The following is a 17,401-nucleotide window of genomic DNA, read 5'->3' on the forward strand; positions in this document are numbered from 1 at the left end:
TCGAGTAGTGATTTCGGCCCAGAAGAGGGAATGGTTGGAGAGGAAGTTGGGGAAGATAATCACCACCTTTGTAGAGGAATACAACCGGAGCACCATCCAATTTGTTGGATATAGCCCTAGAAGGGAAGTGGGGATGTCGACAGTTGTCCCAGACAAAATTCTGATATCAAACTTACAAAACATTGCCCTAATTCAGAAAACACACATAAATAGAGATAGAATAGGCGAGAAATGAAATGTGAGGGTGCGAAAAATTTCCGCCGAATGAAAAGAGGGAGAAGGGTCGGTCCAGCCTCCTAGTAGATTGAACCTCTTCCAGCTAAACCTGTTGGGCCTGATTCAGCCCTTAAGCCCCGCCTCATGTTGCCTATTTTTCGTCATGTGGTGAATCTGTATCTTGAAGAGAATAGATTGGTGGATTGTTCTCGTCATCCTTACCTATTTGTTTTGCTGCTCACCTTGTTGTTTTTAAATCAGACAATTACTAAACAGCTTCAAGGCCCTTTCAAACTTTGTTGATTTCACTCTCTTCCTCTACCCCACTCAACAGGGATTACAACTTACTCAAACCACACGTAATCCCCAAAAATATAACAAAAAGAAAAGTCCTAATCATGGTGGGTGTATTCGGTGGATATACCACTTCCCCTTCCCCTAGATCTAGGGAGAGAGTTCAACAACATACTGAGATGTGAGCTTCCACCCGAAACTATGAGACAGTCATCCTGAAAATTACTGAGATCTAGCATTCCTTTTTTCTTCTTTCTAGATTTGTAAACCTGCCAATCATCTGCCAGAGGTAGTCCCGTCTGAACAATTGGTGGATCTTCAAAGCAGAGCTCACCCCGGGGGTATGTTGATCCGTAAACTGCTGATCTGACTCAGCCTGCAACACACCTTAATTCTGACACTCCTCCAGAACTTGAGTACTCTCTTATGTTGCAATAGGTGATTCCAAGCCACTTCGACTAGCATCTGCTACAACAAAATTCGTAGCATTTGTGATATGAGGAAGAGCTGCCTCAACAATAGTAGGCGAAAGCCGCCGATCTGGTTGGTGAGGAGTACCCTTATGAGTCAAATTCTCATTCAACATTTCTGGACGATTAACAGTGTGTGCTATATTTTCCCTCACATGGATGATGTTGTTAGGAACTGCCGATCTCAAATGTGGGTGAAGCCTAAAGCATTTGATAGGGGTGTGCCCAAACAGTTTACAGTGATTGCAGTAGTTGGGTCTTTGTTCTGCAATAATTGACTGCCAATACCTATTGTGGGCAATGCCAATCCATATTTCGTCCACTTCAGGGAGGGTGATATCCATTTCAACAAGAATTATTGCAACCGAAGGCCTGGTTAGATTGAAGGAGGTTGTATCCAATTTCGTAGGTTTCCCTAGTGCAGCTCCAATAAAATAGAAGACTTGGTGATTGAAGTAGTGCAACTTTAGGTCAGATAGTTTAAACCAGTTTAAACCAGATTGGAACTAAGATTGGAACTATAGGTGGTTCTTGGCTATGGTCAAATTCAGGAGACCACTCAAGCAGTTTCATATATTTCCCATTTATTATCATAAATTATTTGGAAAATATTTTTGCATAGCCTTCCACCTTAGATAATTGTATCATCATATTTCTCCCATCAAAGAGACCAACCTTCCAAAGTCCCAATAGTTTGAATCTTCAAAAGCCTTTCGAACGATTTCCATTTTAGGATGTCCCGATTGGAACTTCCCAATGAGGGTGAATTTGCACATGTTAACCAGGATGGAAACTTCAACATCAGAGAAAAATAGAGCTAGTTTGCCACTCTTCCCACACGTCTTCTTGATAAGGTTGCAGTCCTCCTGGCCTTCGAATGATTCATGGTAAACCTGAGGGAAAACCTGATCTGATCTGATCCCACATAGCCAACCATATCAGCAAAAGAAGCCTTCCCAAAGTTTAAAACTAAAGTAGTCGGTGGTTGAGAAGGAGCAGTTGCCATGGAACTGGGAGTGGAACAGCAACAAGCTACAGGGATTGAGTCTGGACTGCGATCGTAGCTAACGTACATGCAGAGAGGACGGTTGCGAGTGCAACGCTCAATTCAGAGTTTTCAAGCAGAAAGAGAGGGAGTCGAAGCCGAGTCCACGCACAGACAGCGCTTCGTGGCAGTGACGAGATAGACACGTGAAATCCGTGGATGAAAGTGAAGAAAACAATGATCACACAACCAAAGAGGTCGGCGAAAAGGACTAAGTCAATGTTGAAGCCGAGGAAAAATAAAACGCCATCAGTGCATTGGAACCTAGGACGACGATGTCGACACCGACGCCAGAGTGCTCCCGCATCGTAACTTTTTTTTATATATATATCCACTCTATTGCATATATATATATATCAAATAGGTTTTATGAGAGGGCTTAAAAGAAGGTCTAACTCACATAATACAACACATACAAAAACTTAATAAAGCAAAGATACGTAAAGATAAAAAACCAAAAAGCCACCAACGGACACAAAAGTGCTAGGGACATCCCATACGCACTCATATACATGAATGTGAACTTGAGCAACAGTTGAGAGTCTTCAAGGGTTTTCTTGACATTTCATTTGCGTTGAAGTAATCGATTTGGCAAAAGGCGCTGCGGATTCGTATTTTTTTTCAAGCGAACATAATGTTTCACCATTTCTTCGTGTAATTACATCAATCTTTCACCATTTTTTCTGCATTCGATTGGGCAACCTGTGAATTTTTTGTGGAGCTCAATCCCCAAAGCTACATAGTTCAATTTCAAGATTATTTGGCATGGTGATGAACATCTTTGCATGTCGATGTGTCCTAATGCTTCTACTGATGTCCTTAAAGTTCATCGTATTTATATTGCCATATCAGTTGATATTATCTACTAACCTTTATTTGAAATTTCTATTTTTGCTAATGTAAGATGTTAACCAACATAATGCATTACAGAATATTGAAGATATTAGGAAACACCATAAAACAAAGGTTCCCTGCTTTGATTTTGAGAATTGTACTCGGAATGGCTTCAAGGAACTCCAAGTTTCTGAGGATTGTGGAGTGGTAATCCATTTACGCTGCTGTTCTCTTTTACTTTTTTGTTTTTTTTGCCCTGTATTTGTTGGATGGTTTTGATGATACCTTTTATTCACGGGAGATTTATATGCATAACACTCAATTCCTATGTATTTACATATCTTATATCTAAACTTAAGTTTTTACATACATGTCACCTTACCTCTGCTTTCAAAGCTGTATTTCACTTTTTAAAAGTTAAAATAGTGATTTTTTTGATATGATATGAAGGTTTTGGTGTTTTAAATGTAAAAAGTAAAGTTTGGGTGTTAGATATATAAATACATATAAGTTGGGTGGCATGTATGTAAATGTTCCTTCAGTCATTTGATCTGTGAAATACTATATCTGCCCTGCTTGCATAGCGCTTGGACATTTGAACTATCATTTATATTTTATGGGTCTTCTTCGCCTTCAAATGAAATTATTATTTGTATGATTCTCTCTTACTTTTCATCTGCTTCCATTTCAAACTAAATAATATGAATCTCCAAACAACTCTATGGATCATGCAGGCTAGCTAATACTGATAAAAAGCTTGATTTTAGGAGGTGATATTCTGGAAGCTGAGTTACCCATTTATTATGGAATATTTTGTACATAAATTTTGTATACTCTGTAATCTTATTTGACTTATCATATTCATGACATCATCTGAATTTATAGCATTTTTTAAATTGTACATTTCACCAAACAAATAGGGACTTTCGGTGTTGCGTTAGGCTGTAAGATGAATAACTATGAGAAACAAGATTCTTGATAAAGGTTTGAAAGTTTTTATGTCCATTTATGTTTTAAAGTCATGGTTGTATCTCCGTAAAGATAGTCACACGACTCTATAATTTCTTCATTTTGAATATCACTAATAGAGTTTTAATTCATTGGTGTCTAGCTTGTTGAACCTAAAATATAGACCATATAAGAAACATAGTGATGCATCGAGAAGTCTTCCCCCTAAAACTGTCATGCATTCCTATCATGAGATGAAATATGCACAAAACAAATTTTGTAGAATCATAGATTCTTAACAAATTTTAACATGATATTGAAAATGCAATGGATATTTATGTTGCCACCAACAAAAATATTTTTTTCTATTCATTATAGATCCCTTTAAAGAATAAGTAAATCTTCGGTGTTGGTAAAATTCTGGGATGGGATTGAATTAATAATTTTAGAAAGGATGCCCATGAGTTACATAGAGATCATTAAAATTGGTTGTTCTTATTTCAATTATCTCATATTCATTAGTTTATTAATTAATTTCTTTTGTTTTGTTTTATTTCTACATTGGCTTAGAATTCCTTTAACCATCTAAGATATGTAGTAGCATTTAAGAAATTAACACATATCTGATGGGGATGACTTCATGAATTTAACAGTTATGATTTCTAGTGATAGTTTATCAACTTAATGAACAAATTATGCTCCGAAGTTTAAATGACGTGCTTTAACCTTCCATTCAAAATAATTTATTTTTTAAAAAAATCAGGGTCAATTTTATTTTTGTGCATAGATTTTGAGGCATGTGAAGTTGATTTAGCTTTAGCTTGATTTTGTCGTTTTTTATTATGTGATTGACTCAATTTGGGAAGTGTTCTTTTAATAAATTTGTAGGCTTCGAAATCAAATGGAAGAGAGTGCTTCACATTGAGTGTTCCTAATCAAATTTTGAGAATGCTGATTTGACAGTAAATAAAATACTACCTAGAGATTTTACTCTTATTTTGTGAGCATTTTTTGATTCGGGGTTCGTGATTTCTCATTTGCATAAGCCCTTATAGTTTATTACTCAATTCTAAAATGGAAGAATACTTTCTATTAAGGTTAGTCAATAGGATATTGATCGTTTGATATATGGTAACGAAAATTTAATTTTAGATTATATAAATTTATCATTGTGAACTTAAAGCAGATGTTTGAGAGATTGATGATGAATCTGATCAATATCTTTTGGTTTTGTCATCCATGGTTATCATACCTAGTCTATTAAGTTAGAGAGTTGATCTATCAGATATAAGGATTATTTTTAACAACTATGAGCTATTTTATCCAATGAGAACTTGTAGAATGGGGGTGGCTCTTTGTTTATGTGGACTAATTTAAGTGAACCTTAGTTAACAGACTGTTCGTAATATAGTAGAGCCTACAGATAAATCACCTGGTTGGAGGGCTCTTGTCTTGGCCTTTATTTTGTGCAGACGACTAGCCAAACCATATAGATAGATGACTTGAGCTTCATTCTTACTACATTAGATTTTTTTGAGTGTGAATATAGTAGTATATTTTAGATGATATTTGTTTTGTGAACTTAAATTATTCTCAAATTTGTCACTATAGAAATGGTTGTAGATGGTAGATGGATAAAATTCAGCTTACATATGTTTATATATTTAAATTTTATAATTTGAATTTTTTTTAATGAAAATATATTCGTTCAAATTAGATTCACGTTCAACATAAATATCACTGGGGATTTTGGCAGTCACTTTATTTATAAACATAATTTTTGTTGGAATTTATAATTTGAATATCATTAGTTTATCAGTCTTGTCAACTTCAGTCATTGTAAGAAGACTGATCAGACTGCCTCAATAGGGGTTTAACCTTGTGAACTCTTGTCCTCATTCGGAGGAGGATCAGATTAATTATTGTGATACATATGACCTGACCTTATAGATAAGTTAGCTTTTTCAAGAGTGAGCATCGATTAATGATTATTGAATTTAATTTTGAAAAAAATATTATTTGAAAATCTAATTAGATTTGCAAGTTTTTTTGAAGCAGATTAGATTGGAGCTTAAATATATATTTAACCAACACATTATTGTTACATGCTTAAATTTAAGAACTATCATCGGAGCACATGTGAGTGTTTGATTTTGATAATGTGCATGCATCTCGGTGCACCTACTCTATTCACCTGCTTTTATTTCAGTGCACGTGCATAAATTTTGCACTCTTTCATAGATGCATAATAAAATTGCACTAATTTCAATATAATTGCACGCTTCGCTATGAATTTCTGGATGCAGTTGCATGCTCTTCAAGGCACATCAAGATATTGTGTTATTATGCATGCACACTTCAATGGCATTTAAATTAGTCAATTGTGTGTGTTTATGAGGTTGATGCACGGCTTTTTAAGCATTTGCATGAATATCAAGGCAACTTATTTGAATTGAAAATAGTATCGAAGATTGTGTTATGTTTCGTAATTATCTAAATTTTGGGGGTTTTACTCGAGTCCCGTTAGTCTTAATTTCGACATCGTCTGCGTGCAGGGGCTCACTTTTAGAAAGCTTATGGTTTTATTAAAGAGTTGAAATAAGTTTTGAGTTAAATCATGATTAAGATTAGATTAGGTTATAATTGAATTAAATTTGATTTTAATTAATTTAAACTTCAATTTGACTACGTATGTTCATGCCTTAATTGAATTTAAATTAGGCTATTATGGGTTTAGACTTTGTTTGATTGAACTTAGGTTGAGTTTGGATTTAATTTTAGGTTTAGTTATCTTATATTAAATTCAAATTTCAATTTGTATTTGAATATAGTTTTAGGTTTAAGTTTAAATATTAATTAGATTTACTTAACGATATTCAATGTTATATAGTGGTTTAGGAGATGTTTAAATCAAATTTTAATTTTGGTTAATTTTATCTTTGATCTTAGTTTAGGGCTAAGCAAACCCGTGAAGCCATCCATGGGTTGAACCTAACCCATTCAGTTTAGGTTTAAGTGTTAATGAGGTTTAATTAACTGTAATCAATGTTATTTTGAGACTTGTCTTCCAGTGGTCTTCAATTTAGAGAGATGTAGCCTATTCTCTTTCAAGTGGTGAATCTATTTCTTGAAGAGAAAAGTGGTGGATCCTCGCTGTAATCTGCACTTTGCTGTTTTGGCCTGTCTCAGTGTTTTCAGACTAGGCGGCTACCGAACTGCTTCACCTTTTTCCATGCTCCGCCGATTTTGTATATTCTTTTCTTCTTACCATTTTACAGCTTCTCCCCACTAAGTATGATCCTTAAACACTTTATAGGAACCCGATCTATTTATAATTTTGGCTACAAACTTCTGGAGATTTAATCCTAGAGTAAATCATGGATGACCATATTTAAAGCCTTATGATTCTTGCTATTACTTCGTTGTTGATCATTTCCTTTGATATCCCAGTCTACATCCATCTACGTAAATCGTTGGCATCCTTGAGAAATTTATGGTTTGAATTTCTCATAATACTGGTACAGGTTCTAATAATTAGGACAATATAAGAACACATTTAATTTAAATTAATTTGTATTAATTGTTTAAAAAGTTGGTATATAGTGTAGATGAGAATATTTTCTTAGACTATTAATGAGCCTGAGATAACTAATGTAATAAATTATTTGTCAAAAACATTCTTGATATTTATTAACATTACTTTTTTTTCAAGGTTTAAAAGCCTGCACTTATTGCAGTACTTATGAACTATTGAGTATTTATTTTTATTTTTAATAATTTGTGTAATTATTATTAGAATTTACAATTTGAATTTTATTCCACTTATTTGCTGAAGGATAAAATTGTGATGAGATGTTAACTGTTGAAATGGTCCGACATTATGTTCCAGTTTTCATAGCATGAGACCAACTCAAGTTTTAGTTTTTTTTTCTATTGTAGCTGATGATAATGATATTCTATGCAGGCTTTGTACATAGAAAATAGTACATGAAATATGTGTTTTTTGCTTTTTATATGATGCTCTTTTTATTGCAACTTAATAGGTCATTTTTGAAGGGGTGTATGCATTGCATCCAGAAATAAGGAGATCTCTTGACTTGTGGATTGCTGTTGTAAGAATCATTTAACGTTGCTCTGTGGTTGATTTACTTTTGCTTGTCGGTGTTTTGGAATGATCCAAAAGATTAATGCCCATTGCCAACTATACTCTGAAAACAGGTTGGCGGTGTCCATTCTCATCTTATTGCAAGAGTTCTAAGAGACAAGAACAGAAATTTTTGTTCACTATCTCAGGATGAAATAATGAGAACAGTATTTCCAATGTTTCAGCAGCATATTGAGCCTCATCTTGTGCATGCGCATGTTGGTATAGGCTGAGCATTTCTGTGCTTATTTTATGATTCTTCGTTCCTCACAAACAAATAGCAGTTTCTCTTCAAAATGCCTAAAAAATTGATGTCTTTCTTCCAGCTAAAAATTCGCAATGACTTCGACCCCGTACTTTCTCCCGAAAGCTCACTTTTTGTTCTGAAAAGCAACAAACAGGTGAAAAGAAAAATCATTTGGTATACTTATGCTTCAATGAAGTTGACACATTCTTAGAGCCGTCACTGTATCTGTGAAATTTTTTCTATCCGAATCAGGTTGTGTATCAAGACATACTGAAAGTGCTCGACCCAAACAAGGTTTGCACCTCCATGCAGAACTTTATTGATATATATTTAAGACTTCCTGGAACACCATCTAATGGGAATCTGACAGAAAGTGAGTGCATAAGAGTTAGAATATGTGAAGGAAGATTTGCTTTGTTGATACGAGAGGTATGTTGTTTAACTTGCTGTACTTTCAATCAAATTGCTTACTGGACCCGAATATCATTTGCTGTGTTTTCATTATGTAGCCCATTATTGAAGGAAACTTCATTGTACAGCCAAAAGTTGATTTTGATATCAGTGTCAGTACAGTTGCAGGTCTTCTGAATCTTGGGTGAGGAGCATTTAAATCAATTGTCATGCTTGGATTAAATTTTTTCCTCCTATTTAATTTATGCTACCGATGATAGAGTAGAAAAAATTTTTGGAGGTTTTTTGTAATTTAATCCTTAAAATTTTGTACATATAGAACTAGAGTGGCACCAAAATGTTTTATTTATCATTAACTTTGCTTTTTAATTGGATAAAAATGCTTCGTTCGATTTCTTTCTTATAATATTTGGTATTGCCAAATTCTTCCTTGTGCTATCAGGTATCAAGCTGTGGCTTATATTGAAGCGTCTGCTTTAATTTACCAAGATGGAAAGGTATTCTCTGTCCTTTGATGTCTGCATGCTTTCCTATATTTTAGGCACATCTAAAACATTTGGATTTTGTTTGGGATCAATTTTGTGCTTTATTTTGTTTTAAAAAACATTTTTGTTTAGTATGTTTTTTATATGTTTTAATTTTTGGCTTCTAAAAGTAAATTAACTTATTGTGAAAAAACTCAAAAAATTTTTGGGTGTTTAAGTTTTATTAACAACAACTATACTTTAATCAAATAGCGAAGTATGTTTGATTTCAAACAACACTTAAACAAAATAAAATAAAAATAAAAAATAAAAAATAAAAAATAAAAAATAAAACAAAAATGATCCTAACCTCTAAATGTGTCACTTAATCATCTCCTTAAAAATTATTCTGTGCATCTGTTATGCAACACATGTTACAATTAATGTGTCAGCTTTCTGGACTCATTTATGGTAGAAGTCATTAGAGAATTTCACTCATCATGTTTTTCTTGTGTTTTTGTTTTTTTTTTTGAACTCATGAAAATTATTATTTTTTTGTTATTGGGATGTCAAGATCAAGAACTTTTTTAAATGTTGTTTGTTAAGACCTTAAGGGGCCATTTGCGATCACTTTTTTTTTTATTTACATTTTGTTTTGTTTATGTTTTGATTTGAAACAAAATATGTTTGTCTATTTGATTAAACTGTGATTGTTTTTAAAAACTCGCACCTAAAAGTTATTTAACACCTAAAAGTTATTTTGAGTGTTTTAAAAAAAAATAATTTCTTTTTAGAAACAAAAAACATAAAAACGAATAAAAACACACTAAACAAACATATTAAAAAAAAAGAGAAAAGTGATCTCTATTGACCCCTAAATTTTTTTTATGGGAGACGGGCACCAAGAGAGCTATGTGGAGTTGACACACTACGTTACTCAAGAGCTATTGAATATAATCAATCCTCAGTTGTCTTTACTCAATTTCCTTAATCACTAAAATGAAAAAAATGAAGTGATTTTGCACTCTAAAAACTTGAAGTAGCATACTAGATTGTAGATTAGACATTACCCAGAAGTTTTATTTTTATTTTGCTAGAATTTCAAGTTTGATTTCAAATTATTGATTGGCACAAGACTTTATGGTCAGTTCTTAATTTGGGTCATGAGAGAGAGTTTTTAAATAAATTCAGTAAAAGCTAAGAAAATAGCTTATAATAGCAATAATCAATGACCCTAGTTTCTTCAGTTAAAAGTTATAATTGACTTGATATGTTCTTATGGATTTTTGTTAGCAGCCATTAGTGGCATTGTGTTAGGAGATCCTGTAGACTTGTTACGGATGTCTTTTAGGGAGATATTTTTTAGTTGATCTTAGCTCATCATCATGATCATAATCATCATCCTAATTTTATTGCAAATGGCATAATGAGATTTCATCAAATGAGGAATCCCATGACATGATTTTACAATCATGTCTAGAACGAAAAGCCATCAAGACCTACATATTCACATAGAATCATGATATGTGATCTATATCTAATTGCAAATAAGGGTTGACACTATTTATTTGAAAGGGTCTATTAGCCTTGCCACAAAAGGTGGCTTGGTTTCTGATTTAATTGTTTTGTCCTAACACAAAAGGTAGCCTAGTTTCTGATTTATTTGTTTTGTCCTAAGTGTGTTAAAAAAATATCTCTAGTATGTAGACTCGTTCAGTTATGTACATGTATGAGGTAGCCAGAGATTTTTATTGACGCCAGAGAGTATATTTTTAATATATAAAGCAGTAAGCCAAACATTGACTACAAATTTATGATCCATTAAAGGCGTTGATGGCTTTAAGTGGGTCATGTATTTAATCACTACAAGAAATTAAGTGATTACCAGCGAACAAATTAGTCAGTAATCACATATTTTTCAGCCGGTAAACCACTTTATCGGTTGAACTTTGTTGGATGGGAATAGTTTTATCGGAAAGGAAATGGTGGTTGAATTTTTCAGCTGTTAAACATTATTGACAGATTAGCAGTTTACTTTTTAACCGCTAGAGTACTTTGTTGTTGATTAACGGTTAATTATCATTTATTTAACGGCTGAAATGCTTAGCCGTTAATAAAATAGCGGCTGATAATTCACTCTCTAATCAGGTGAAAACTGTAGCTAGTAAAGAAAATAGTTAGTGTACCTAACCAATAAAAGTTTACACACCTGCAATTGTAAACTAAAATAACTTGCATTCATATTCATAATATCTCATTATAGTATAAAAGAACAAATAGAGAATAAGATGGAACGAAATCATAATAAATATATGAACAATTATCAAAAAATCTAGTATACTAGTATCCATAGAATAAATGAACTAAAATATGAATGAAATCATACACACACAGGAAAAGAAAGCTAATCGTGCTGCTTCTTCTAAACCAAAGGTTGCTTGCTACAAGAAAGTGACTGACACTGCAGCTGGGCAATAGTAGCCTTGAGTCTCTCAACCCTAGCATTTCTAGCTTGCTCCATCGCCTTCATCCTAGATTCCATCTCATATAACTGAGCGGTGATGATGGTTTGCAACTTCTCGGTCAGTACGACTACACGTCTGGAGACTCTGATGTCATAGAGTATATTTTTAATCTATAAGACAGTGAGCTAAACATTTGACTACACATTTATGATCCATTAAAAAGGCATTGATGGCTTTAAGTGAGTCATGCATGTAATCACTACAAGAAATTAAGTTATTACCAGCAGACAAATTAGTCAGTAATCAGATATTTTTCAGCCGGTAAACCACTTTATTGACTGAAATTTGTCGGATGGGAATAGTTCTATCGAAAAGGAAGTGGCTGTTGAGTTTTTCAGCTGCTAAACATTACAGGCTGATTAACAACTGACTTTTCAAACGCTAGAAAGTATTTTATGGTTGATTAACAGTTGATTATCATTTTTTAGCGACTAAAATGTTTAATTGCTAATAAAATAGTGGTTGAAAATTCACTCGCTAATCAAGTGAAAACTATAGCAAGTAAAAAAGATAGTTAGGGTACCTAACCAATAAAATTTTACACACCTGCAATTGTAAACTGAAATAACTGGCATTCATATTCATAATATCTCATAATTGTGTAAATGAACAATAAGAGAATAAGATTGAACGAAATCATAACAAATGTATAACAAATATCAATATATCTAGTATAATACTATCCGTAGAATAAATGAACTAAAATACAAATGAAATCCTACACAAACAAGAAAAGAAAGCTAATTGTGCTGCTTCACTTAAACCAAAGGTTGCTTGCCACGTGAAAGTGCCTGGCAATGCAGCTGGGCAATAGTAGCCTTGAGTCTCTCAACCCTATCATTTCTGGCTTTCTCCATAACCTTCATCCTAGATTCCATCTCATATAACTCAGCAGCGATGGTGGTTTGCAACTTCTCGGTCAGGGCGACTACACGTCTAGAGACTGACATCAGAGAGTATATTTTTAATATATAAGACGGTAAGCCAAACATTGACTACACATTTTGATCCATTAAAGGCGTTGATGGTTTAAAGTGACTCATGTATTTAATCACTAAAAGAAACTAAGTGATTACCAGCGGAAAAATTAGTCAATAATCACCTATTTTTCAGCTGGTAAACTGATTTATTTGTTGAACTTTGTAGGATGGAAATAATTTTATCGGAAAGGAAATGACGGTTGAATTTTTCAGTTAAACATTACATGCAAATTAGTTGCTAACTTTCCAACCGCTAGAGTATTTTGCGGTTGATTAATGATTGATTATCATTTATTTAGCGGTTGAAATGTTTAGCTGTTAATAAATTAGCGGTTGAAATTTTACTCGCTAATCAGGTGAAAACTATAGCAAGTAAAGAAAATAGTCAATAAAATTTTACACACTTGCAAAGTTAAACAAAGTAACTGACATTCATATTCATAATATCTCATAATAGTGTAAAAAACAATTAGAGAATATAATCGAACGAAATCATAACAAATATGTGAACAAATATCAATGAATCTGGTATAATAATATCCCTAGAATAAATGAACTAAAATATAAATGAAATCCTACACACACAGAAAAAGAAAGCTAATCATGTCGCTTCTCCTAAACCAAAGGTTTCTTGTCACGTGAAAGTGCCTGTCGCTGATGTTGGGCAATATTAGTTTTGAGTCTCTCAACCCTAGCATTTTTGGCGTGCTCCATGGCCTTCATCATAGACTTAATCTCATTTAACTCAGTAGTGATGGTAGTTTGCAACTTATCGGTCAGTGCGACTACACGCCTGGAGACTCTGTATTCAACCAATGATAACCTTTGGTCGGAGCTGAAGTGTTGCATCTCATAGACAAATCTTTATGGGTCGAGATCGTAGATCCTCCCCTTCTTTCTCGCCCGATTAGCTTCCCTCCAAATCTTGAAGTCAAGGTGGTCAGACTTACTATTAGAGCTACCAACTTCTGCAGGTCATTGATACTGGGACTCTTTCTGCGTGTACCAATTCTACAGAAGATTATAAATGGTAGTTAGCATCGAAATAAAATTATAAATACATTTCACATGTAAAGCAGAAATTACTCATGCAGAGATGATTATATATGTTGTCGACCCATTGTTGATCTGCCTAGTGCTGACGTGTGCAAGCATGCAACTCAGCTGTGGACTCTCGTCCACGCTTCAACTTCTATTACCATATAAACAGCTTGAAAAAAAAATTATAGAAATTATTTTAATGCAGGGCTTAAATCGTATCGGGGCATAAAGTTTACCACCTTTCCTCTGTTGTGTAAGCTCCTTTTTCCTGACATAGTCAGGAGAGAATCACGTTCTGGCTCGGCCCATACGTCCTCACCTATCCAGATAGGCTACTCTCACTTCTCTGTTGATCATAGTGAACATATCTCACAAGTGGTTCTAGCCTTGGGTCTCGAAGTTCCTTCGAATCCAGTGATTATGTTCAACATGCCACTAGAAGTTCTACAAATAAATACTAAACAATGTTTTTTATTACAAAAAAATAACAAGATTATAAATGTGATTCAAAATTATTTAATTTTATCTAGAACTCCCTAAATCATATATCCTAAACCTCGATGAAGATCTTCATCCCCAAAACATACTGAGGATCATACGTATATTAATGATTTCTGTGATCTTGTGGACGAGATGGATATAACTTGCGAAAAATTAATATTAACTATATATCAAGATAAAACTAAATGGATAAAACTTAAGAACTATAATATTAGCTATATACTATAATAAAAAATAATTTCAATTATTATAATTTAAATTATGGATGATGAATATTCATCTGACTCTATGTACATACTTTCTATAATTTTCAACACAATAGGGTTCACCAAAAGTGGAGGGACCTGCTTCAGAAGAGGATGAATGTGGGAGTGTGGTGAGAGCTGCACGGTGTGGCAGGTCAACATAAGTTGAGGTGGAGCAACGGGCCTGACGAGCACCATTGTGGTTGTCGAAGTGATTGTCACAATGACTATCGTCTGCACGTTTGGCCGTGAAGCAACTTGCTTCTTTCTTCAGAAAAAGTTGGCCGTGAAAACTGGCCAACGAAGTCTCTGGTCATCGTTGCCTTTTGAAGCTATCTATAATAAGAAAAAAATAATTGATCTGAATAATCATAAGCAAAAAATAACAAAAGTGAGAAAATGAAATAATTGAAGCAAGAAATTAACAAAAGAAATAAAAAATTCATGAAGAAAAGACAGGAAATAATAGAAATGTAGGAAATACCAGAACAAACAACGTAAAACATAAAACCTACAAGTACCCATTTTATTCTTGTCCATGGAATGAATAGATGTTGAGCTTAAAATTTTCTCATCTGTATCATCATTGAACTCATCCATAGTATGACTAACTTCCTCATATGCACTAGTAACATCCACTAAGGTATACCCTTCCTCAATATAGTTAAAAGGAATGCATAAATACATTGCGTTCATAGTGCCCGAATATTGCAAATGCAATATTTTTTTTTTTTGAAGAATCTTGTAATAATCTATCTCAATATCGAAATTTGTATTCTTTTTAACACGTTAGAATTATATTCATTCTTTCTTTCGGACTAGGAACTAGTGTGAAATCTTTACCCATTCACTTCAGATATTGGTTACATAATAACACTACAATTATGCCCCCATGCAAGGTTTATTAAGCTCTGATCCGTAACTCTATTTCTTTGATTATGAATCTTTTAAAAAAAATTAATAGAGATGTATAATTTGAGCAATGAATTTACGTACTACTGAATCGTTAAATTGGTTGAACTTGTGTATAATTTAATCCTCAATATTCTTATTGATAATACTTTCATCCTCATTGTTTAAAGAGCTCACAAATAACATGATCGCATAAATGAAATTTAACTAATTAGGTAAATATAACATTTTTAGTACTCACAATAATAGCTGTTGAACTTTATTGCATTTCAAGAGAATATATACAGCCATTGCTCAAAGCTCATTGTCGTTGAGGAACATCAATTTCATTTCCTCATGTTTCACCTGATTTCTAAAATATAGAAATCACAGGCTGCGAAAGCTCTTCAAATACAATTTTCTCTGTGGCTCATTGTCACTCAAAGTAATATGAACAGAAAGCCATCTTGCAGTAATGCCTCGCATATTGAGCCTTCAGGTAATGTTTTATTTCACGGTTTTTTTTATTATATTAAAAAATTTACAATAACAAGAATTGTTTAGTACGATGTGGTAATGATCCCTTAAAAATTATATAAATAAAAATTTGGAACACATACCTCTCAAAATGAATATATCAATCGATATTGTATTAGCCCCCCACTATAGGCCTCATAAGAGAGACGTATATGTAGATGCTCTATCAAGTTTAAAAAGCCAGAAGAAAACATTCTCAATTTTACACAATATAGTGGAATTTCTTGTTCAAGTTGTCTTAATAAATCCTACTTTTAAAAGCGTTGCACATAATTACTTGAAAAATGTACTTATTTCAATTAATTAATTAATTACTGTCGGTCGTTTAAAAAATTTAGAAATAGTCGGCCGCCAGAATGAATTCCCTACGCCCGATTTTATTTTTCAATATATATATATATATATATATATATATATTGAAAAAAAAGGTAATATTTTAATATTTGAAAATATAAGACCAAACTGATCTCTTATCTGCAATAGTTTCAATGATCTAGCATAACAACGCAAACAATATATCTACCTCGAAGGATAGGTACACTACTTACTAGTGATGCTCGATTGAATAAACTAAAGAATTTATGACATCCGTTTTAATCTGCGAATCTTTATGTTGACCGACAAATTCTTTATGTTGACCGACAAGTTCCTCTAACTAATATTAAAAATTAGATAGAGTTTATATTACCTGGGTTCTTAAAGCTGCCTATAGAGGCAATCCCCTATAGTTAATTAGCTCTCCTTAATTACCTCTGAAATGACTGAAGCCACTTAAGAGCTCTCGATGGTGATCAGAGGTATCTATCTTCATGAATTCAAAGTTTAGGGTTTTCAAGGTTGGATATAGAAAATTCAAGTGGGAAAGGGACCAAATGGGAACACTTATTTTTGGAGTCAAAGGAAAGAAAAGTAGAGGATGTCACGGATCCTGAGGCGAACCTCGGTGACTTCCCAAACTATCTAATTATTTGGCTTCATTTTCGAGAAGATGTTATTTGATGTTTCATCCTGTCAGTTTTATCATTTAGGAATTATATTTTCGTGACACGGTCATACAAATAGCTTGGAAGATATGACGTCGTATCAGACAACGACCTTGGAACCTAAAGCGAGTTAGGGCTTAAATTGTACAACTAGCTGTGCGAAAACTTAAAAGATACAGTGAGGATTTATGTCGCGCTAGACAGAGTACCTCGAAATTTTAAAGAAATTGTTTGCTGTTGTAGATCTGTTGAAGTTATTCTTCTATACATCCTCCACCTGCTGTTTCTCGGTCGTTGCCAACGAAGACTTGCTCCAAGCTCCAAACTGTAGCGACTCCAAGTTTAGTTTATGTGTTGTATTTGCAAGTTGTATTTGCAAGTGTATTTGCAAGTATAATTATTGTTGGGTCTTAAGGGCCCTTTGTACCTCCTAACATATGTCTTACTGTTTTTTATCCAAGGAGTTTAGCAAGTGCCTTAAAGTAAATAATGCAATAAAAAAATGGCAAATTGCAGGAAATTTAAACAAATTGCTAGAAAGTCTGGTATAATAAAATCATAACAACAATAAAAAAATGAGTAAAACGAAACACAATATCACGTATAAAGAACCAGGAGTATGGAT

General features: G+C 33.4%; 1 protein-coding gene across 1 annotated transcript in view; it reads left to right on the forward strand.

Moving 5' to 3' along the window:
- The window catches only part of LOC110037914, a 131,746-nt gene that overhangs the window by 93,586 nt on the left and 20,759 nt on the right, over positions 1 to 17,401 (forward strand). Inside the window, exons 16-22 of the mRNA XM_020742655.1 lie at positions 2,956 to 3,066; positions 7,851 to 7,919; positions 8,026 to 8,169; positions 8,278 to 8,352; positions 8,451 to 8,627; positions 8,708 to 8,793; positions 9,052 to 9,106. Of these exons, the coding sequence (XP_020598314.1) occupies positions 2,956 to 3,066; positions 7,851 to 7,919; positions 8,026 to 8,169; positions 8,278 to 8,352; positions 8,451 to 8,627; positions 8,708 to 8,793; positions 9,052 to 9,106 (717 nt within the window). The remainder of the gene's footprint in view (positions 1 to 2,955; positions 3,067 to 7,850; positions 7,920 to 8,025; positions 8,170 to 8,277; positions 8,353 to 8,450; positions 8,628 to 8,707; positions 8,794 to 9,051; positions 9,107 to 17,401) is intronic.

Source organism: Phalaenopsis equestris, unplaced genomic scaffold (assembly GCF_001263595.1).
Source record: "Phalaenopsis equestris unplaced genomic scaffold, ASM126359v1 Scaffold227015, whole genome shotgun sequence".
In the NCBI taxonomy this organism is placed as follows: domain Eukaryota; kingdom Viridiplantae; phylum Streptophyta; class Magnoliopsida; order Asparagales; family Orchidaceae; genus Phalaenopsis; species Phalaenopsis equestris.